Source organism: Gymnoscopelus braueri, assembly GCF_963280865.1.
Source record: "Gymnoscopelus braueri genome assembly, chromosome: 2".
NCBI lineage: Eukaryota > Metazoa > Chordata > Actinopteri > Myctophiformes > Myctophidae > Gymnoscopelus > Gymnoscopelus braueri.
The window spans coordinates 63350370-63375137 of record NC_137604.1 but is presented as its reverse complement, the minus strand read 5'-3'; the positions used below and the strand labels follow the sequence as shown (position 1 = coordinate 63375137).

The 24768-nt window shown below is 41.5% G+C and overlaps 1 protein-coding gene across 2 annotated transcripts in view; it reads left to right on the top strand.

Annotated features, from left to right (window-relative positions):
• Nucleotides 1-24768, top strand: part of tmem131l (transmembrane 131 like) — a 98634-nt gene that overhangs the window by 9416 nt on the left and 64450 nt on the right. For both annotated transcript variants that reach the window (XR_013932035.1, XM_080412845.1), the window contains exon 3: nt 10292-10335. Coding sequence is in view for 1 of the 2 variants with exons in the window: in XM_080412845.1 (XP_080268971.1) it covers nt 10292-10335 (44 nt within the window). In the remaining variant the exon portion in view is untranslated. The remainder of the gene's footprint in view (nt 1-10291; nt 10336-24768) is intronic.

The following is a 24768-nucleotide window of genomic DNA, read 5'->3' as shown; positions in this document are numbered from 1 at the left end:
AGTGCACTGGGAGCTTCTCTTCTGTGTAGTCCTGGCTGCTGGGGATCCACATTAACCTCTAGTTATCATCATCTGCTGGACAGTTAATTGCATTTCCTTGATGTCCCAGTGTGTAGGGTTGGGTTCCGGATCCTACATCAAGGACCTGGGAATCGGTTCCGTCACATTTGGTGTTTAGTAAATCGTTGTTGTCGGGCAGAAACCTATTATCTCCATATTCTAACATTTCGTGTTTTTTCGTAAATTACTGCCCTACTTGATCATACTACAGCGCCACACAAGGATCTGCTACTTTTGCTATTATTTTATTTGAATCCCGAAAAGTAACAGTTTTGGACATATGAGGTTTCCACCCGACAGAGAAGAAATGTTCCCGTACATTAGGGTACTAGGAAAGGGGGCTTAACGGTGATTCATACTCAGTTTCTCCCCGTGTCGCGTGCCGTCGTAAAACAAAGTCGATCTACAAGCTCGCATCACGTCGCATTGCGACAGGCGTTGTGAGCTTGTAGATTTCCTATTCTCAGGGCGTGACACTGTGACTGCGCTCAACGTGTGTGTAAATCAGGCATTGCCGTTTGCCGTCTTGCTCAAGGACACGGTGTGAAGCTGGGATCTTGGTTTTCCATTATTATGTAATGATCTCTAGCTGCCTGCCTGCCAGCCAGCCAGCCCAGGCCTTTCTGCTGCGGAGTGGAGAGAAGCACTCAGGCAGATGATTCAAGGTGATGAAGTACAATACGATAAGGCAGTAGCTCTCAAACCACCCCCAAATTGATATATATTTGGCCGCGGATGCCCCATCTGAAAAGGTTTTGTGCCAGAAGAGAAGATTTGTGTTAAAACAAGAAAAAAAGGACACAGTCATAATTTATACCAGCTCGCGGCAAGCTAAACAATAAAAACTGCAGTATTAAATAACATAAGTATGCAATGAATTTATATGTTTCAACTTTAAAATCTGTAGTTTGGCCTGGGCTTTTTTAGCGTTGTTTAAAGCCATGGCCCTTTTACCTAAAGTCATGCCCCATTTACCTAAAGCCATGCCCCTTTTACCTAAAGCCATGCCCCTTTTGCCGGGTGGCATTGGAAAACCAGTCAGATTTCCATGAGCTGTGCGCGAGGCGACGTATCGGAGGTACCGAGACTGGGGGGGACGATGATTTATGATTCTGTCTCTATCGGGACATAACTCGGAAGGCGCTGAGTCGGCTGGAGGTGACTTCGCAACGTTTGGCACCTGTTTGGCCAGGAACTACCGCACCGGTTTCCTGTTTGACGATTTTTGATTCTACAGCAGAGTGCTTTGGACTAACCACGTGGTTAGATCAGATGCCTCTGCTTGGTGTTTGTGGGTGTGTCTCTCTCACCGTCCTGCAGAGGACAGAGGCGTTGATGAATGGCGCTCCTCTCCCAAAAAGTTTAACTGAGGTGCCCAGGGCGCTTCACCAAAAACACGCCCGGCTGAAACGCGAGGCCCGGCGCTGGCAAGAGGAGCCATAGAATCGCATGGCAGAAAAAACGCAGGCAGGTCAAAAAGACGTTTTCTGTGGACATGGAACCTAAGGCTGGTGAAACAAGGTTGATGGAAATAATAATAATAATAATAAACTTTATTTGTATAGCACCTTTCATGACATGAAATGCAGCTCAAAGTGCTTTACAGAGCAAGAATGCAATTACAGCTAGAAGGTCCTGGGTTTGATTCCCACAGGGGACGCTGGGGGCGTGTTCTCTCCTCCGCGTCATCAGCGCCCATACCCTAGGTGGGGTTGGCGAAAGGGCCTTTCTGTGTGGAGTTTGCATGTTCTCCCCGTGTCTCCTAGGGTAGGTACCCTCACAAAAACATGCAGTAATCCTGGTCACTATACTGCCTCCCCCTGGCCAGCCGGAGCGCCTGATGGAGGGAAGGGAACTGGCTGGAATAACGTGTTCCTTCCACGCGCTACGTCCAACCAGGGAAACTCCCCCCTGTCAGGTGACAAGAAGGTCAGTTGGCTCTCATGCATTGAAGGAGGCATGAGCTCGGCCCTGGCCTCCCTAGGTTGGCAGAGGGAAGGTAGTGGCCAGGATTACATAGACAATTGGCACTGGGTGTTAAAAATAGGGTTACAAAATCGTGGGATAAAAATTTTATAAAAAAAAAAAGAATGCAATTACAGTTACAGCCAATTTAACAATAAAGCAAAAAAAAGAAAAGCATAAAACAACATTAAAATAATAGCAAAAGGCAGTGAATCAGGCAATATACAGTGAGGACATGGATAACAACACAGAGATTAAAAAATCTGCCAAAAATCTGCAAGAGTGAAGAATTAGGTCTTGAGCTGTGCTTTAAAGCTATCGACAGAGGCTGCCTGTTTTAGGTGTAATGGGAGTTTATTCCACGCTGTCGGTCCGTAGAAGCAGAATGCTGCTTCGCCGTATTTTTTATGTCATTGTAGGCACCTCGAGCAGGTCAGCACTTGAAGACCTGAGGGGCCGGTTTGGAACATATCTCTCTAGGCAGTCATAGAGGTAGGAAGGTGCCAGACCTTCCTAAAATAGGAATTAGTCAGCAGTTAGTCAACTAATCTGTTAATGACCGTTTACTACTAGTCGTTTAAACTAATTATACTAACTATTATCCCTAGTTGGAAGGTGGTCTTTGGTCCAAAAAAGGGGAGACTTTCTTTAAAAAGTTAAAAAGCTTTCATATAAAAGTCTGGTTCGTAATGGAACAAATAAAATGCATGTATCTAACATGTTTCAGCCTCAAGTGACCTTCTTCAGTGAAGAAGGCCACTTGAGGCCACTATAAGGTTTCTGCCCAAAAGCGACAATGTACTTTATATTCACACAACGGCCATTTTGCTCTTGCATCATACTTATGGTGGTTCAGTGGATTCAAAGTTTAGGCTGGTTCACCTCCTCCACCGTCAATGAAGCAATTCATTCAAATGTCATTCAAACCACCAGCCAGCCAAGAATAACCCCATAAACATTGCTTTCATTGACTGTTTGATAGGATGTTTGACTTTTATAAAGTCCTCCACGTCTTATTGTGAGAATATACAGTATTCCTTCCTGACCGTGGACTGTAAAAGGACAGCAGTCCACCTCTCTCTCACTGGCTACAGCCCTGCTAAAAATACATCCAAACTAATCGGCTATGCATGGAATTCACAGAGAAATACTGCAATGTTTTTATAACTGGATGTGTGTAATAGCTTTGGTTCACGCAGGACAAACATACAGAGACTCTGCGGAGGCTGTTGGGTTGGCTGAGTATTTGAGTGCATTTACTCAAGTACTGCACATAAGTACGATTCTGAGGTACTTTAACTTTACTTGAGCATGTCCATTTTTCAATGCTCTATACTTCTACACCACTACATCTCAGAGGCAATTATTGTACTTTACTACAATTGTTTGAAAACGTTAGTTACTAGTTACTTTGTAGATTTAGATATTAATTAACAACACATACATTAAACACCAAGTTTATACTTCAGATCTACAAGCTCTGAGCTTGTAGATCTGCTATTTTCAAAAGATTTTGACGCATTTTTGAAAACCCTGTGAAGTGGGACATTCTGCATAATGAGTACTTTTACCTTTGGTACTTAAAGTACATGTTGATGCCAGTACCTTTGTCCTTTTACGTAAGTACATTTTTGAAGACTTTTACTTGTAACCGATTCAATTCTACATTGTGGTATTGCTATACTTTTACTTAAGTAAAAACATAAAATGGAAGAACTTCTTCCACCACTGGCGTAGAGATGGAACGGGGACTGTGGAACATATCGATCGTGTATTTTCCATCAACAGACGGTTCTGTCTGAGGCAGAGCAGAGAGACATCCATTCTAACCGCCACTGCTTAAATTAAACTGTACTTTACAATAACATAGCAGTGTTCAAATATAAACACACTTCATATACAGTGTGGAAAGACAGTGAGTGCATGCGTCACCACGCCAACTGAACACATGGGAGCTTTCACTGACATCTTTCTGCATTTCTTTTGCTGTCAGGCAGAAATCTCTTATCTCCATAATCCATATTTTAACTTTTTTTTCTTTTTTTTCGTAAATCGGTGCCTTACTTCAGTGGTTTTCAACCCTTTTCATATCAAGGTCCATTATTTACCGCCGTTTGATGAGATTTAGCCTCTCAGACCCAAGAATTTGAATATTTTGTTATCGTTGGATAAGATTTTGTCTACAATTCCATGCTGTATTGGTGTTGCTATCATAGGAGAGATAACAGGCAAACGTTGATCAAAATAACAATTCTATAATTAAGTAATGCAGATGTTTAACAATAATTTAACTCTTGAGAGCGTAAAATGAAACCAAATGGACCCGTAAGGGTCCATTTGGTTTCATTTTACGCTCTCAAGAGTTAAAGCTCTATAAGGGGGTCCATTTGGTTACCATCTCTCCCATCATTTAGCTGGGGACCACCTGGAACCTCCTCAAGGACCACTGGTGGTCCCCGGACCACGTCTTGAGAACCACTGCCCTACTTGATCTTACTACTAGTGTCACACTGTATCGAGTGTGACAAAAGTATCAAAAATAGCAGATCTACAAGCTCGAAACGCGGCGCTAAGCGACACGTTTGAAGCTTGTAGATCTGCTATTTTTTCACATTTTTTTATTTGAATCCTGAAAAGTAACAGTTTTGGACATAATGAGGTTTCCACCCACCAGAGGCGATTTGTTTTCCAACATAGAAAGACATCTGTCATGTCGACTATTACTAGGGTTGCCAAACACCGTCCATAGAAATAAGGAACCATCCCTTATTTGGAAAGTAAAAAGACATGTATGTCCCTTTATTGAACTGATAAGGGACACACATTGTTCCTTTTTTTAGGGAATCAATCAATGACATATCTTAACAAGTTCAAACAGCTCATATACATATACTATAATACAGGTTGTTAAACACTCAAACTCTCTAGACTTTTGTATGCTGGATCTGAGTTGTCTCGGTACTTGGGCGGCTTTTTTTCTGTCTACACCAAATGTCTTTGCCAAAAAAATAGCCAATCTACAAGCTCACGACGCGTTGTGAGCTTGTAGATCGGCTATTTTTGGCTGGGTGTCCCTATTTGAATTCAGGTGGTTGTCAACCTATACGGTTATCTTCCTGACAGATTTGTAATAACTTCCTGTAAACGCAAAATAGAGAATAAATCAATATTACACCCATACTAGGCATCCTCTAAAATGTAGTTACTATGGGCAGGGTTTTGATGACAATATAGCCTTTGCAACATGATTTTATTATTTTTATAAAAAAATAATATATATATATTTATTTATTTTTTATCCCAAAAACGATTATTCAAATATTCGATTATTCTGACCCATCCCTACTCTGTACTTTGACCGCTCTGGATTAGCATTTTGTACGAGCTATTATCAGGTATAAACATAAATGTAGTCAAAGTACACTAGTGGTATTTTTATTAACAGGTGTAAATATAGTCAAAGTGTAACCTATCCCCACTAGTAGTGTGGGTGAGACCACAGCGGATAATGAAGAAATATGTTGTATATATAACCTGTATATGTTGGCAGGAAATGTTGGAAATTAATGTTTGGAATATGAATTTCCTCAATGCAAGTGTACCATACATACATACATACATACATACATACACACACACATGCATGCATGCCCTGTTGTGGAAAGTAAATTCCGTGACACACCCATTAGTTCACATCCAACCGCCAGCCCCCAAATCTCCTCACACAGAGATGGCTATCATGATGGAATCCTGGAGTAGAGCTCTCAAAGAGCTCTCTCATATCTTAACCCATTCAATCCGGGAACGCGTCTCTGTCATTTTTGGATTTCTTTGGCTATTTAAAAAATATCAGATATAGAAGCTCATTGTAGATATGCTATTTTTGAAAAATCGTGAAAATGTGTGCAAATCTTTGAATATATATTTTTTAAAGTGAACATTTGTCAAATATTTTGTTACAGGGACCTCCAGAAGCAAAGATTTGACGTACAAATGTTTTGCTTTAAAATTAAAAAATATATATATTAAAAGATTTGCACACATTTTTACGATTCTTCAAAAATAGCAGATGTACAAGCTCATAGCGCGGCACTCGGTGCCGCGCTATGAGCTTGTAGATCTGCTATTTATAGCCAAAGAAATCTAAAATTACAGAGATGCGTTCCCGGATTGAATCAGTTAACCTCTTAAGCCCTACTTATCGTATATTATACTTTACCGTACAACGGTGTAAAATGGTGTAAAATACTTAGATCGATACGCTCACAATGTGATATGGTGCGTCAAACTGCTATTTCTGAAAATGCTGGAAAATGTTGGCCTAAGATGACCAAAGTAGGGGCGCCCAGGATTTGTAAGAGTGTGCTTGTACTGTAGATCGTCTATTTAAAAAAATACGAGAAACATTTTGAATAATCATGAAACATTTTAACAGCAAAAAGTTTGGATCGGGGGTCCCTGGCACGAAATCTTTTCAAATGGGTTCCCAAAGCCAAATAAATTACATCAAATTGGTGGTCCTTGACTTGAAAAAGTTTAAGAACCACTGCTGTAGAGTGTAGACCATTGGTTCTCAAAGTGGGGTCCGGGGACCCCCAGGGGTCCTTGGGGGGGTACCAGGGGTCCCCAGCAAAATTTGTTAATAAACCCCTTTATCCATATTTTTACTTTGGCTATTAAAAAATAGCAGATCTACAAGCTCATAGTGCGGCACCGAGTGCCGCGCACTATGAGCTTGTAGATCTGCTATTTTTGAAAAAAAAAAAGAAATGTGTGCAAATCTTTGAATATATATATTTTTTTAAAGCGAACATTTGTAACTCAAATCTTTGCTTCTGGGGGGTCCCTGGAACAAAATATTTTGAGATGGGGGTCCGCGGCCAAATACATTTAATTTTGGGGGTCCTTGACATGAAAGAGCTTGAGAACCGCTGCTGTAGACTACTAGCAGTATTGACAGCTTAGCTAGGTCTTTATAAAAATTTGCAAAGTGAGACAGACATAATGCTACAGTCTGTGCCTAGTAGTCATTGTGGCCAGTGACATGCGTTAATTTTTTCCTGTGTGTGTGTGTGTGTGTGTGTGTGTGTGTGTGTGTGTGTGTGTGTGTGTGTGTGTGTGTGTGTGTGTGTGTGTGTGTGTGTGTGTGTGTGTGTGTGTGTGTGTGTGTGTGTGTGTGTGTGTGTGTGTGTGTGTGTGTGTGTGTGTGTGTGTGGTCATTAGTTGTAGTTTAAAAATGCAACCATGGGTTGTTTGAAGATGCAGAGGGCTCTCGGTTTAGGCAGACAGGCAGGCAGACAGAGAGGCAGACAGGTAGACAGACAGACAGAGAGGCAGACAGGCAGACAGGCAGACAGACAGGCAGACAGGTAGACAGACAGACAGACAGACAGACAGAGAGGCAGACAGGCAGACAGGCAGACTTGGAACTCCTTCCTGTTTATCTCTCAGCATGTTTATCGGTGTGGGCCATCCATGTATAATCTACGTGTCGTACTGTCAGAGTTGTAAAGTAACAAAGTATATTTACTCAAGTACTGTACTTAAGTACTATTTTGAGGTATTTTCTTTTTACTTTACTTGAGTATTTCCAAATTTCTATACTTTTACTTCTACTCCGCTACATCTCAGAGGCAAATATTGTACTTTTACTCCACTACAATAATTTGAAAAATGTAGTTACTAGTTACGTTATAACATATGTATATGTTGTAGATATGAATGATTATATTATAAAACATACATTAACCACTTCAGCCCTATTTTATACATATGTTTACATACATTTTATGCACGTGTAGATCTGCTATTTACTTTAACTTTTTGTACTTTTAAGTATATTTTGATGCCAATACTTTTGTACTTTTACTCGAGTAACATTTTGAACACAGGCCTTTTACTTGCAAACAGAGTATTTTTATATTATGATATTGCTACTTTTACTTAAGTAAAATGTCAGAGTACTTCTTCCACCACTGTACTGTATTGCACTGTACACAGAGCTATGTGGGAGTGAGCTGCTGTACTTACTGTGGATTCCTCTGGGCCACATTATCATTTCATGTATTGTACAGTACTGTAAGTGGCTGTGGATGACAGGAGGCTCTGAATGGAATGACATCTAACTATCTGCTGCAATGAGACACACACACATACACATACACACACACACACACACACACACACACACACACACACACACACATACACATACACATACACATACACACACACACACACACACACACACACACACACACACACGCTTTCAATGGGATGATATCTAACTATATCTACTGCATTGAGCCACACTCTCACACCACATGCATTCAATGAATGGGAGTTTCTTGCTCGTTTGGTTGTGGTTCAAATGTAATACTGTTCTTTTATGTGTTCTGATGTATTACAGTAGGTCCTCAATGACGTTCGTAACAAACAGTCCGCTCCTTTAAAGGGGAATACCACTCATTTTCAACATTGAACTACAGTATGTCTTTGTGTGGAAATAAGAAAAAAGTCCCCCCACCCTTCTATGTTGCCTAGGACTGGATAATTGATTGAGGTCATGTGATCAGTGACATACACAAGGTGTACTTTTGGCTGAGGGGGCGGAGCCAAAAGTTTAAATGTTCAAATTTTACTTTTATTGTTTTTACATTTTCAACTATAACGACATGCCCAAAACATGCCATGTTAATTGATAAAAATAATACATTCAGACCTATTTGATCCTGCGCTTTACCCAGCTGATTGCTGCTCAAGTGGTCAGACTTGAGCACAGGTTGAAGCAGTTGTAGGGCATCTCTCTACCCATTCAGCTATGGGCCGCCCTTAGGTTGAAAGTGTTTAAGGCCTTGCTCAAGGGCAGATTCATTGCAGTTATCGAGGGGGGGGGGGGGTGCTTTATCAACTCAGGTCAGATCAGATTGTTTGGTTCTCATGAGTTTAGACACAGATTGAGGAAAAGGGAAATCCTGTTAATAGGTGTGAAACGTACTTGAAACTTGATACAATGTTAGTATTGCGCCGCGTTTCGAGCTTGTAGATCTACTAGTGTGTATGCTTTTGTGTGACGCAGTAGTATGACCAAGTAGGGCGTAAAACAAACAACAATATATGGAGATATGAGGTTTCTGCCCGACGGTAACGATATTTCTTCAATTGAAGATGAGAATTGGGTCCAAGTTCTAACTGTCAACTTAAACGGGCGGTTAGGGTTAGATATATAGAATGAGCAGTAAGGTGTGTATCCTATACAAACATTGTTCAGGTGTTTGGTTTGTAGTCGGTTGCTTCCATCGTGTACTAACATCCGTGCATATGACGGACAGCGTTAATTCCATGTTATCAGCTTAACTCTAGCCGCCTGTAATCACCGCTGACTGACTGGTGAAATATTAGCTTGCAAAGAGGACATATTTGTGTCGTGGATAAGTGTGGGGTTTAAGCTAAGCTTTCAACAAGCCGGAGTCTTAGGATAAGCTTCTTAACACGCCCCATTATGGAGTCATTATGAAGACCTGAAATCACACTAATTACTGTGATACTGGAAAGCCACAAAGTACACAATACAACACAATGTGTAAGCTCAGCTGTTTCACTTGTACAGTACGTCTGTTCTGAGTGATTTAAGTTGGTATTGTGCCCTGCAATAACCAAGTTGGTGTCGGCGAGTCGGCACCCTCGCATCGCATTAGTATATCTACAATCTCACAACCCGTAGCAGTGTGACGCGTTGTGATAATGCAGATGTGCTTTTTTTTTGTGTGCAATTTTTGTGTTTTAAAAGTTTTGCTTAAAATTACACGCCCCAAAATACGTCAATTTCTCAATCTAACCCATTAAGACCGGGAACGTATCTGTGTCATTTTAGATTTCTTTGACTATTCAAAAATAGCAGATCTACAAGCTCATAGCGCGTAGTGCCGCGATATGAGCTTGTAGATCTGCTATTTTTGCTAATCTTTGAATATATATATATTTAAAGTGAACATTTGTAACAAAAATCTTTGCTTCTGGGCGTCCCTGGAACAAAATATTTTGATATATTTTTTTTATCATTTGTAATTTCATTTTTGATATATTAAAAAACAAAACTTGTTTTTAGAATCGGCCTCAGGTCTTAATGGGTTAATTCCTGTAGTAATACACTGTATTTGTTCATGTTTTATGTTTGTAAGCACTTCCACTTTGTGACGGTTGTTTTGAAAAGTGCTTCATAAAGTTATTATCATTATGTCTAAACTGTATCTGTTGTCTTATTTAGGTGGAGGAGGAGCGAAGGAAAGACGGTCTTCCATTGGAGGAGAGGTGAGCTGGTTTTGGTTTGTCTTTTCACCTGGTTTCATTCAGAAGCCATGTTTTATCACTGTTGTACACGCTCATGGAGTTGGGGCCTTGGTTCTCATAGTGGGGGTCCCTCGGGGGTCCTTGGGGATGTTCCAAAAATAATCTTGAAAATGTTTGGAAACTTTTGAATAATTTTGATTTATTTTTAACATAAAACTTCTCTTCAGGGGGTCCCTGGCACAAACAATTTTGAGATTGAGGCGGGGCTTTAATGCGACGCTCGGACCTGGCTTTTGTTGTTCCCCCCCACACAGCAACCAGGAAGCTACGCTAGGGGAACGCTGAACACGCGTTCACACGCACACGTGATAATAGTTATTGTCCATGACGGAGTTGTAACCCGATAGGGGGAGAATAGATCTTTATATGGGTTACTATCCACGACGACACACATGTGTGCGTGTGCATGTGTGTGCGCGCACGCACACGCGTGTGCACACATGCGTGTGCATGTGTGCATGCGCACACATGCACACGCACACACACATGTGCATGTGTGTGGCTTCATTGCCCTCTAGTGTTGGTTATACAGAATTGCCTGGGTGGGTGGTAAAAACAAGCGCTCCTATTTCAATTTCCCTGGAATGCCAATTTCCCTGTAACATATATATCTTTGGCTGCAGACCACCATCTGGAAAGGTTTTGTGCCAGGGACCCCCCAGAAGAGAGATTTGTCTTAAAAATACAAAATGATTAAACATTTTCCAAATACTTCCAAGATTTTTCAAAAATGTTAAAAATGTGCAGATATACAAGCTCGCTGTACGGAATAGAGCCAAGGTAACGCATTTTTTCTGGGGACCCCCTGGAACCCCGAGAAGGACCCCTGGGGGTCCCTGAACCCCACTTGGAGAACCAATGGATTAGGCCGGGGGTCAACTGTCAAAGCTGTTCTCAGTCTGACCCTGTGAGAGTGATCTCATGTCCCTCTCTTTGACTAGCATCACAGTGTGAGCTTGTAGATCGGCTATGTTTGCTAGATGCCCTGATCGTGGAGTATAGAGTGAAGAGCATACCATACATACATACACCACCACCCAGCTGCATGTGGGTTTGTTGAGAAGAGCACAGCGGAAAGAAGTGTGTGTAGCTGTGTGTAACTGTGTGTGTTTATTGTGTGGTTGTGTACGTTGCTGCAATGGTAGATAAACTGTGTGTGTGTGTGTGTGTGTGTGTGTGTGTGTGTGTGTGTGTGTGTGTGTGTGTGTGTGTGTGTGTGTTTCCCATGAGCACAGGGCTGCTGTACAGTAGACAACACAGTGTGGTTTGGTTGCAGGAAGCGTGCGCGCATGTGTGTGCGTGTGTGTTTGCATTACCATACTGTACTTGTGAGGCCCAAATGTCCCAGCATGCATAGTAGAATATGAGAAACATACTTAAGCTGCGTGCCAGCGTCGAAAAACAGCTGACCTACAAGCTCACAACTGCGACACGTTGTGAGCTTGTAGGTCAGCTGTTTTTCGGGCTTTAGGGTTAAAATTCCCCAAAATGTATTAAAGTGGCATGCATAAAATCGCCGTCCTAAAAAGATTGATGTCCTCACAAGTCTAGTAATACAAACCTGTGTGTGTGTGTTGGAAATTCACTTTTTTCCCCTCCCTTTCCATTTGTTTTTGGATGAGCTCATCTTACACAGCAGAGCAGTTCATTGTGAATGTGTCACTGCTATGCATTCCTCCTGCATTCCTTTGTTTTCATTCAACGATCACATTTCAGGACGTCGGGAAAAATATGTATTTTTTGTAAAAAACCTCAGCCCAAGAGTCTTCTTCTATGTAGCCTATTGCAGTGGTTCTCAAACATGTTCATGTCAAGGACCCCCAAAATGTGTATGTACAGTATGTATTTGGCTGCAGACCCCCCTGTCTCAAAAATATTTTGAGCCGGGGATTTAAAAAAAAATAGCCGATCTACAAGCTCATAGCGCGGCACTTATTTCTGTCTATCTTTCTGTCATTTAGTTGCATTGTCTTTGTTTAGGTACCAAACCCACTCTCAGCCAACTGAAGCCATCAGACGCTCACTGTGTGTGTGTGTGTGTGTGTGTGTGTGTGTGTGTGTGTGTGTGTGTGTGTGTGTGTGTGTGTGTGTGTGTGTGTGTGTGTGTGTGTGTGTGTGTGTGTGTGTGTGTGTGTGTGTGTGTGTGTGTGTGTGTGTGTGTGTGTGTGTGTGTGTGTGTGTGTGTGTGCGCGCGCGCGCGCGTGCGTGCGTGCAGCAGGGTCCTGTATGTTAGCTACCTTGTTTATGTTACAGAGCCAGGGGGGGGCGTGTCACAGAACGAGTGGGTGTGTGTGTGTTAGAGAGAGAGAGATAGAGCAAGTGAGTGTGTGTCAGAGAGAGAGACAGAGAGCTGCAGTACTAAATTCCAGGCTAATTTTAGAACTCCTTGAGGGAAGCATAGGGAGGTCCCATATGCCCCCCTTCTCTCTCTCTCTCTCTCTCTCTTTCCTTCTCTAGTAAAATATTCAGACTTATTTTAACTCTGAGAATGTACAAATGTGTACATTCTCAGAGTTGCTCTCTCGCTCTCTCTGTCTGTCTGTCTCTCTCACACTCTCTCTCGGTCTGTCTGTGTGTGTGTGTCTCTCTTTCTCTCTCTCTCTCTCTCTCTCTCTCTCTCTCTCTCTCTCTCTCTCTCTCTGTCTCTCTCTCTCTCAGTTTGCTGCTTTTCCCAACAAACAGAATAAACTGGTGTTCCTCCAGCAGACTGTTTGTCCAGAACATCAGCAGTAATCATACTGTATCTCCATTTCTATCTGCTAGTGGTCAGTTTGTTTGTCCAGAAACAGGACTCCTGTCTCTGTCTCTGCCTTACTGCAGTCCAGTGGTTCTCAACCTTTTCTGGACCAGGGCGGTCTGAAAATATCTATTTTTGTTGTTAGATTAGATTTAATACATCATTCTATAACTAGGGTTGGGATCCGGAACCGAAGGAACCAGAGGAACTGGATCTAACATTGCGGAACCGGAATCGGTTCCATCTCATTTGGAACCATTTCTGGAACCGTTTTTTTAATCAGATTTTTAGAGAAAGATTTTAAAAGATTTGCACACATTTTCAAGATTTTGCAAAAATAGCAGATCTACAAGCTCATAGCGCGGCACTCGTTGCCACGCTATGAGCTTGTAGATCTGCTATTTTTGAATAGCCCAACGTATAAAAGGTTAAAGTGGGTAAAAGTATTGTGATGCTATGTTACTGTAACTACTTTTGCTGGGGACCCCCTGGAACCCCCCCAAGGACCCCTGGGGGCCCCACTTTGAGAACCATTGTCTAAAGGATCTCAAAACAACCCCATCTATAACCGTGACAGTCTATGAGGAAAGTGAAACCTATGATATGAATGGTTATTCTTATACATTCTCTCACTGGACTAACGTCTGAATAATAGTGAAATTAAAACTAAAACTTCCTCATTTTGCCGTGTGTGTGTGTGCGCGTGTGCGTGTGTGTGTGTGTGTGGGTTGACCCAGCAGAGGTCTCATTATGTGGGTTATCAGCCACTTGCCTGCACTGTCATCACTCTATATACACCTGGTCTCTCTCTCTCTCTCTCTCTCTCTCTCTCTCTCTCTCTCTCTCTCTCTCTCTCTCTCTCTCTCTCTCTCTCTCAGTGGGAGCAGTAGTTTATTTAATGAATTGAAAAAGTAATTGGTAGAATAATTTAAAGAAGATTTTCGACAGTTGTGCAGACTACATTACATTACATTACATTACAGTCATTAGCACAGTGTTTCTCAACCTTTTCAGGCTGTGACCCCCCAAAATAATCATATTTGAACTAGGGACACCCCAAAATAATCATATTTGAACTAGGGACACCCAAAATAATCATATTTGAACTAGGGACACCCCAAAATAATCATATTTGAACCCCCCCACCCTGACAAGCACTTGTAGGAGTTGAGGCATTCAATTTAGTTTGACTCGGTTCCACAGATAAAATCTGTGAAAATAGCCGATCTACAGTACAAGCTCACAACGCCTCGCTTTGCGAGGCGTTGTGAGCTTGTAGATCGGCTATTTTAGCTGATTTTAGCCTCTTATATTATTTGACAATTTGTCCAATGTTTGACCAGTTTTTATAGTTTGTTGATTACTTTTGGTGCAGTAATGGTCTTCTTTTTTTTGTGTGTGTATTAAAAAGGTCTTAAAATTCCTTAAATTGTCACTTCACTGTCATCTGGGGACCCCTCCAAAACCCTGGGGGTCCCGACCCACAGGTTGTGAACCACGGATTTAGCAGGTATAGTATAGTAGTATATAGCAGGTAGGCAAGGAAACTACTACTCACTAGAAGTCTTAAGTGCATTCTCTTCTAAAACAAGCAACAAAGAGTATACCTAGCGCAAGGTAAAAGTGAAATCAGCTACTTACTTTCTTAAATAGACAGAATATAGTATACAGTATATTGTTGGAGTATAGTGGAATGTTAGTATAGTGCCGATAACAATGTGGTATAGTGTTCTTGTCTCTGAGCATAGCGTTCAGGACGGCTCTCATGTGGATTCCTTTCATCAGGAGATGGAAGTGGCTGCAATGGATCAGTGTGTGTGTGTGTCTGTTACCTTAAAACCACTGTTGGGGAATGTCAATAATGCAAGACTGAGCCTGCCATACTTTTACTGCCATACATACAGGACCATACGTGCACTCCCTTATCACTGCTCTGTGTGTGTGTGTGTGTGTGTGTGTGTGTGTGTGTGTGTGTGTGTGTGTGTGTGTGTGTGTGTGTGTGTGTGTGTGTGCAAACAAGCCACCTCCAGTGGGGTTGGGAAGGTGGGGGGTACCTCACAGACGTATCCAGACGATTAGATCGATATCTTAACATCTGGGGCATGATTAATGAAAAGCAGTTAAAGCTGCACTACGCTACGCAAATGTCCTGTATCAACCCGGATTTGAACTCCCTTTCTCCTGCTGAAGTGCTGAATGTCTTACTTTTTACCTTGCTCAGGGGGAGAAATAGAATTTTGACCTTCAGGTCATTTCCTTCAAACAAAACAAAGTTACATACACCAGTAATACTGTACATCTTTTAAGACAAAAAGAAAAAAGTTATAATGTTGGACCTCTTTTGTCTTTTATTTCCCATGCCTGGTTGTGTCCTAGGTAGGACACAACTTCTCATGAATCATGGAATCTCATTCCTGTTTTGTTTTTTAACCACAAACATCTTCATTTCCTTATTGTCCCAAACAACCACGATGCAGCAGTGACCACAACATGAACCTTCCCTGAACACCCCCCCCCCAAAACACCTCTCATATACTTATTTTATTTTATGTTTTTATTACACCCCCTGCTGCGCTGGCTTACATCCCGTCCTGCTAGCTAGCTTAGCATCGTTGAGTGTAGCGTTGAGTGTAGAATGCTATAAACTCTGTCACAAACACTCACACGCTGTAAAAAGATAAAAAATACCTGAGTGTGACTTCACTGCAGGCTAGCTAGCAGGGCGCGTAGAATGCTATAAGTGTGTGGCAGTCGGGGCTGCGGTGGCGTCGGCATGAGGTGATATAATGTTGCACTAATCGCCTCGGGATCAAAGCGGAGACCATTTTACCCCCGTGTTAATGGCCAGGGGCCACAGGCAACAATCTGCAAAGAGTGTCCTCTGAACCAAGTTTAGACCTCCGTAAAACTGTGTGTGTGTGTGTGTGTGTGTGTGTGTGTGTGTGTGTGTGTGTGTCAGTGATGTAAAGTAACTAAGTACATTTACTCAAGTACTGTACTTTGAGTATTTCCAATTTTCCACTACATCTCAGAGGCAAATATTATACTTTACTCTACTACAATTATTTGAAAACTTAAGTTACTTTTGTAGATTTTGATTATTATTACACAACATTACACACTTCAGCCCTATATACATTTCGGCCATTTGAAAATAGCCGATCTACAAGCTCACAATGCTTGTAGATCTGCTATCTGCTATCTGCGAGGGGGCACGGTGGCGCAGTCGGTAGCGCTGTCGCCTCACAGCTAGAAGGTCCTGGGTTCGATTCCCGCAGGGGACGCTGTGGGCGCTGGGGGCGTGTTCTCTCCTCCGCGTCATCAGTGCCCACACCCTAGGTGGGGTTGGCGAAAGGGCCTTTCTGTGTGGAGTTTGCATGTTCTCCCTGTGTCTCCTAGGGTAGGTACCCTCACAAAAAACATGCAGTAATCCTGGTCACTATACTGCCTCCCCCTGGCCAGCCGGGGCGCCTGATGGAGGGGAAGGGAACTGGTTGGAATAACGTGTTCCTTCCACGCGCTACGTCCAACCAGGGAAACTCTCCCCTGTCAGGTGATAAGAAGGTCAGACGGCTCTCATGCATTGAAGGAGGCATGAGCTCGGCCCTGGCCTCCCTAGGTTGGCAGAGGGAAGGTAGTGCCCAGGATTACACGCTTAGGCATTGGCACTAGGGTGAAAAAATAGGGGTTACAAAATCGTGGGATAAAAATTTTAAGAAAAAAAAGATCTGCTATCTGCGTGTGTGTGTCTCCTCCATACCATGACAGAGATAGGTTGTGCTATCTACTCGTGTTTATCTTTGGCAGCCTAGGACATGTACATAGGTGAAAGGCTTCCAACAACTTGGGATGCCAAAAAAAGCAGCTATACGGCTCGCAAAATTCTGTGCATTCTCTTCTATCATTGGTAGCCGCCAAAAAATGGCGAAGACGCTGTTACAGTACTTGTAGCCCTGAGGGGTGTCTGGGTAATTGTCCAAGATTTGCTGACTGTAGATTTTTACAGCACTGTGTGAATATCTGTGTCCTTGTATTGTATCTCTTATTTGTACTGGACATAAATAAATTATTAAAGTGTGTGTGTGCTTGCTTAGGAGTTTGGAGTTAGAGTTTCAGTATATGCCTGATTTATACTTAATTCATTCACTGCCAGACTTATTTCTGGCTGCGTTTGCCCACTGCCAGCGACTTTTTCCGATTTTCTTACTTTTTCAAGTAGTCACAGAATATTTATCTCCAGTATGATCGATCCCCTGATGGTTGCTAATCATGGAGGGTTTCACTGTGCTTCCGTGAAAGTTTGTTTGTTATACTTGGTTGAAAATAGCATGTCAGGCCAAAAATACATAGTAAAACACAGGAGCCGAGATACAGAATATTTCCCAAATATTTTAACCAGGAAGTGAATGGAGCAGTAAATCTTTGGATCACGTTATCTCCTGGTTCTGTGGGCAAAATGTATATATATATATATATATATATATATATATATATATATATATATATATATATATATATATATATGTATATATGTATATATGTATATATATATATATATATATATATATATATATATATATATATATATATGTATATATGTATGTGTATGTGTATTGGCATTCCAGGGAAATTTTCACCGCCCCCCAGGCAATTCTGTAGAATCAACGCTAGAGGGCAATGCAAGCCAGACATGAGCCCCACACCACACACACACGCATGCGCACACACACACACACACACACACACACACACACACACACACACACACACACACACACACACACACACACACACACACACACACACACACACACACACACACACATTCCATGCAGTTGAAGCACAAGGGGGCGAGGGGGCGGTGCTGGCGGGCTATGTTAGTGCAGTGAGTGGCAGTTGGGGCAAACGCAGTCCCCACAACATCATTTACGATTCTGTGCCTATCGGTACATAACTCGGACGGCGCTTAGTCGACTAGCAGACCATCGGCCGGTTGTCGCGGGCACTCGCGCCTGGAGGCGCTCGGGCGCGACTCCTCGGCCTCAAGGTCTGCTGAGTCGGCGCGCCTCCGCCATGGTCCAAAACTATACTTTATCGGCGAAAAAAAGTAGTCCGCGGTTGTTTGAAAAAGTAATGTCCCAAGCGGGAGTAAAACCCGGACTCTCAGTGGTAGTGGATGGGGAGTCCAATGGTTATCGAAGTGCGCCACTGAGTCCGGTGCTTACTTTTCCTGGTTGCTATCTTGTTGTTGTCGTCCTCGCATCAAAGCCCCGCCTCGCAACCTGTGCCTAAAAACAAGCGCTCCCCTTTCAATTTCCCTGGAATGCCAATTTCCCAACATATATATATATATATATATATATATACTGTATATATATATATATATAAATACATTTATAATATATATATTAAATAAATAATAATAATCGTCCAAAAGTTGTTTTAGTCGTCCTTGGCAGTCTGGGCCTTTGGAAAAAAATCGTCAAAGTCATCCTATGGCAGTGAATGAGTTAATACAAAATTGTCTGCTATTTTCAGCTCCAGGGTTAAGGGTTAAACATGGCATTCATAAAGCGAGCGTCCCTAAACTGCTGACGTGACTGCTGCTGTGAGACATCTGAGATGAACGTAAACGCTGACCCTGGACCAGCCAGAGAGCTGTCACACTGACACCTTCACACACAGACAGACAGATAGGGGTGTTGAAAAGCTGGATAGACAGATAGACAGACAGACAGATAGATAGAAGGACAGGAGTGGAATGTGTTGAAAAGCTGGACGGATGGAAAGACGCAATTTATTCAAGTACTGTACTTAAGTACAATTTGTGGGGTATTTTTTACCTCACTGGAGTATTTCCAATTTTCAGTACTTTTACTTCTACTCCACTACATCTCAGAGGAAAATATTGTACTTTTACTCCACTACAATTATTTGATACCTTTTAGTTACTAGTTACTTTGTAGATTTTGATTATTATTACAAGACACACATTAACCCTTTTTAGACTTTGGCTATTTGAAAATAGGCGATCTACATGCTCACAATGCGTCGCATCGCGACGCATTGTGAGCATGTAGATCTGCTATTTTCAAAAGATTCTTATACATCTGAAAACTTGAAATGGGACATTCTGCATAATGAGTACTTTCTACTTTTGGTACTTTAAGTACATTTTGATACCAGTGCTTTTACTCAGGTACATTTTAATTCCGGACTTTAACTTGTAACAGAGTATTTCTATATTGCAGTATTGATACTTTTATTCAAGCAAAAAAAAAAAAGAGTACTTTTATATACATTACATTACATTAGTCATTTAGCAGACGCTTTTATCCAAAGCGACTTACAATAAGTGCATTCAACATATACAGTACAGTGTGCTCATATAGCAGCACATGACATTCATCAGTTCAAAGTACAATCATATTTCATTAGTCCATCAAAATGTAACATTTATTTTAACCTAGTGAAAAAAAGCTTGAAATGTAATAATGAGCTCTTATATACATTGTTGTGTGTGTGGTTCATTTCAACAACCAGGCAATTCACTGTGCTTTACACAGAACATCAAGCAAAGGAAACAGGATTATACGATGACGTTAGGATGCAATAAAACAAAAGTAAAAATAACAGATACAGTTACAGTCCAGAAGAGAAAGAAAAAGAGAGAGAAAATTCAAGTAACTCAATCAAAGGCTGCGGCAAACAGAAAGGTCTTTAGTTGTGTTTTAACCCATTCAAGCCGGGAACGCATCAGTGTCATTAGAAATCTTTGGCTATTCAAAAATAGCAGATCTACAAGCTATGAGCTTGTAGATCTGCAGTCTTTGGGAAAAATCGTGCAAATTTTGTGCAAATCTTTGAATATGTATACATTTTAAAGCGAACAGTTTTTAACTCAAATCTTTGCTCCTGGGAATTCTACAAATGTTTTCTAAATCCTAACAGTTTAAAAAAAAAACTTAAGTTGCTTTAATATCAGCGGTTCTCAAGCTTTCTCATGTCAAGGACCCCCAAAATGATATGTATTTGACCCCCATCTCAAAATATTTTGTTCCAGGGTCCCCCAGAAGTTGAAACATGAGTTAAAAATGTTCGCTTAAAAATAAATATATATTCAAAAATTTGCACAAATGTTCACGATTTTTCAAAAATAGCAGATCTACAAGCGCTATGAGCTTGTATATCTGCTATTTTTGAATAGCCGAAGAAATTTTAAAATGACACGGATGCGTCCCGGTCTTAAAGGGTTAAGAGAAATACGAGTGGCAGCGGACCTGCATTTATCTGTGAGTTTGTTCCAGACACGGGGTGCATAAGAAAAACCTAAATGCTGCTTCCCCACGTTTCTACTGTATAAATATGTCTTTCAGATCATTCATGTTAAATATTCAATTAAACATAAAGTATTCAAATAGAAATGACTGTGTTAGAACTAAAATCTATACATAATATAGTTATGAGGAGGTGGGTTGGGTTCGGTACTCCAGGATTGTTTGAAATAACATGCTAGCAGTCACTGAGCTAAATGAGTCGCAATGATAAACGTCACATGACCGTCTAAAAGTCAGGTCTTTTATTTAGCCGTGTGTGTGTGTGTGTGTGTGTGTGTGTGTGTGTGTGTGTGTGTGTGTGTGTGTGTGTGTGTGTGTGTGTGTGTGTGTGTGTGTGTGTGTGTGTGTGTGTGTGTGTGTGTGTGTGTGTGTGTGTGTGTGTGTGCTCGCACAGGTATTAAAGTCACACGTTTTTGTTGCATAAGCGCAGCAGTGGTGTGTGTGTGTGAGTTCTCAGACACACAATTCTCTCACACACACGTGCATCATGTCTACCGGTTCATACTGTATACTAGATCTAATAGTGCAGTGGTTGTCAAATGTCAAGGACCCCCAAAATGACATGTATTTGGCTGCGGACAAACCGCCCCCCCGTCTCAAAAAATATTTTGTGCCAGGGATTAATTTTTTTTTGCAGATCTACAAGCTCATAGCGCGGCACAGAGTGAGCTTGTAGATCTGCTATTTTTGAATAGCCAAATATGGTTTAAGTGGTTAAAATGATTGTGACGTTTTATTAACACATTTCGCTGGGGACCTCCTGGTACCCCCCCCAAGGACCCCTGGGGGTCCCCGGACCCCACTTTGAGAACCAATGCTATATTCATAGTGGACTGGACTTACATAATATATTGCTGTTGTCTTATGTCCATATTCAAACTTTTTGTGTTTTTTCGTAAATTATCATAGTACAGCGTCTAGTAGCTTTTTCTGTTTTCGAATTTGAATCCTGATGGAGATAATAATATAGTATATATGTGTAGTATCTGTGTTTGTGGTTTCCATACGGTGTTGCTGTGAGACAAGTCCAGATGTGTCTGTCTTTGGATTTTTTGAGAAGAGGTTTCTGCCCAACGGCAACAATACTGTATATGTTAACTATTTTCAACCAGGCAACCCTATTTTGGCTCATGTTAAGCTCATGTTTTGTGCTGTGGACAGGCTTGTAGATCGTCAGAGTTATGCACGATAATCGTCAACTAAAATGTCATGATCGTGAAATGGCTACTTTAAGTTCAAGTGTTAAGTTCCAGCACTGGTGATACGACTGCATGGATTCAAGTTTTCTGTCGCCACGACCGACCATCATTTTTTGGATTCACAATGCGCATTGTGAAGGAAACAAAGTACTATTGTCAGGAGGACCTCCTTTCAGGCACGTTTCAAGAGCCCGACAAACATTTTCCTCACGTTGTGGTATTTTATTTGTGCTTTAATCCATGTGACATCTCCCTTTCACAGTGTTCCATATAAACACTGTACAGTCAAGACAAGAGCATTGTGTACAACGTTATTCCTCAGCCTATTGTCTTTGTTAGTGCATTGTGCCAAATGTAAAGCCGTGTACAGGTGTGACTTCTGTGTCATCTTTGGCTATTAAAAAAAAATATATATAGATATATATATATATATCTGCTATTTTTGAAAAAAAACGTGAAAATGTGTGCAAATCTTTGCAGATGTCTTCTAGATCCTAACAGTTTTCTGAAAAACTTGTGGTGCTGCATATCAGTGGTTCTTTTTCATGTCAAGGACCACCCAACATTATATGAATTTGGCCGCCGACCCCATCAAAATATGTTGTTCTAGGGACCCAGAAGCAAAGATTTGAGTTAAAAATGTTGTTTAAAAAAGATGTACAGTATGTATTCAAAGATTTGCACAAATTAATGTTCAAGATTTTTCTAAGATAGCAGAGTGCCGTGCTATGAGCTTGTAGATCTGCTATTTTTGAACAGCTAAGTATAAAATAATGGTTATAGCTCAAATCTAAAACAACACAGATGCCGGATTGAATGGGTTAAAAAAAAAAAAAAAAAAGATGCCGTTACAAGAAGCAGAAAGGGTCAGAGTTCCGTTCCGTTGTCAACTCGGCATTATTCTCTCTATTGGTTACTCACTCTTGTGTTTATGTGAAATAGAAAGTAATTTGATAACGGGGCTCCTCTGTAGCAAACACTGTCCTCTTTATGTTGCGGTGACATTATTGGGTGTCGTGAACTGGGTTGGTTCTCAGTAAGGTGATAGTAGCCACAGCATCTCCAACGTGTGACGTCTAGTAGGTCAAGGAGCCATGTGCCGTATGTGTGTCTTCTCGGTGAAAATGACAGCGGAGAGAGAGACTTTTTTTCCTGAGCGGAGCTCGAGCTCAGTGGAGGGTTTTGTTTGTCGCTCGTGTTTTGAAACGGAATACGGCTTAAGATTTTAATGCGCTGCAGCCAGAACACACACACACAAATTTTGAAAATAGCTCACAATGCGTCACAAGCTCACAATGCGTCGCATCGCAACGCATTGCGTTGCTTATCCATTTCATACTGTGGTTGGAAGGGGACCTCCAGCTTCAAACGAGACGTGTGACACAGAAACCGGGCGGTCTTTCAGATCCAAGGTCTTGGCCGGCGTCTTCCGGCCGCAGCGTATGAGATCTTTAGCCGTATTCCGTTTCAAAACACGAGCGACAGACAAAAGCCTCCCCTGAGCTCAAGTTCCACTCAGGAAACGGCTCTCTGCGCTGATGATGATATGACTGACAATCATCTCCCTTTCAACAGTGGTGTAAAGTAACTAACTGTACTGTGAGAATGAGCCATTTAGAGGCTGGAAGTCAGTACAGAGCCAGGTACTAGGTTGCAACCAGACAGTGTATTTATTCACCAGAAAATACATACAGGAATATGGACATCACAGTAGCTCTTCACCCTCAACAGACATCTCCTCAACTCTGGCAAGTGACAGCCTTTTATGCTCAGCTGAGCTAATGAGCCAGCTTGGACCATACCACTATAAGGGGTGTTCTAACTCAGAGCATAACATAAATAAACACACCATAAATACTTAAATACCCTTAACCCCCACAAGTATATTAAAACTGACTGAACTACAAAATACTCTTTCCCCTCTACTACAACCATCAGCAACTCTAAAACACATCACAACCCCCCTCTACTATTCTGACTTGGTCCAGCCCAATTACACTGGCAAACAGAACAGCCCACTTTGGTACATGTTAAGCTTTCAATCATTACTCAGCATTACCCATATTGCACCTCTCACACATTCCACTTAGTCTCTATTGCACTCATATTACACCAATTGCACTTGCCAGATATCACCAAACATGTTGTCTCCATAGGTGGACTAGTTAGCTGAGTGGCCAGCTCAGCTGGACAGGACACAACTCAAATGTTAAGTTAAATGTAATCAACAATAAAATGACTGCATTCCTTTCTGTGCAAACTACAATGTGCAAATTACACCGTGCAAATACTAAAGTGATAGTAACAGAGGTCCTCTCTGTTACATGTACTTAAGTACAATTTTGAGGTATTTTTTACTTTACTGGAGTATTTCCAATTTTCTGTACTTTTACTTCTACTCCACTACATCTCAGAGGCATTTTTTTTTTACTTTTACTCCACTACAATTATATGAAAACTTTAGTGACTAGTTACTTGGTAGATTTGGATTATTATCACAAAACACACTAACCACTTCAGCTAGGGGTGTTCGATATTGAAAAATATACTATCACGATATTTTTCAAGAAATATATATCACGATAGACGATATATATCACCATAATGTGAGTATTTCTGCATTGCAGTACTGATACTTTTACTTAAGTACTTTTTCCACCACTGGAAAAGTACAGGTCACGCAATGGATCATTGATATGCATATGCATCCAGCCAGGTCGGTCATTCCTATGTTAATTCATGGTGTTGATAAGCTTTTGTAAGCGAGGTACGAATTGTTGTTTTTAATCGATGCCCGAGGTCCGTCGATCCATGTGCGTGCGTGCACTCTTTATGCGGGGATACCTTTGCTGTTTCACCCGCGTTTGGTTAAAAGTTATATCGAGTGACGTTCGAACATTGCAAACTTTGCAATTAACTTTAGTTTGCACCGTGTCGGTTTTGGAATATCCAAATGAGCCCGACTCTCCGTCCATTACTGCTGTTGTGCAGACTGACTGACAAGAGCGAGTCTGAGCGACGGTCCCCTCGCTGCCAAGAAGAAAGGGGGCGGGGACTTTGGGAGCCTGTTTGATGAACACAACAGATCTTCAAGCAATCAATGCAGTCCGGACGTGCGGTC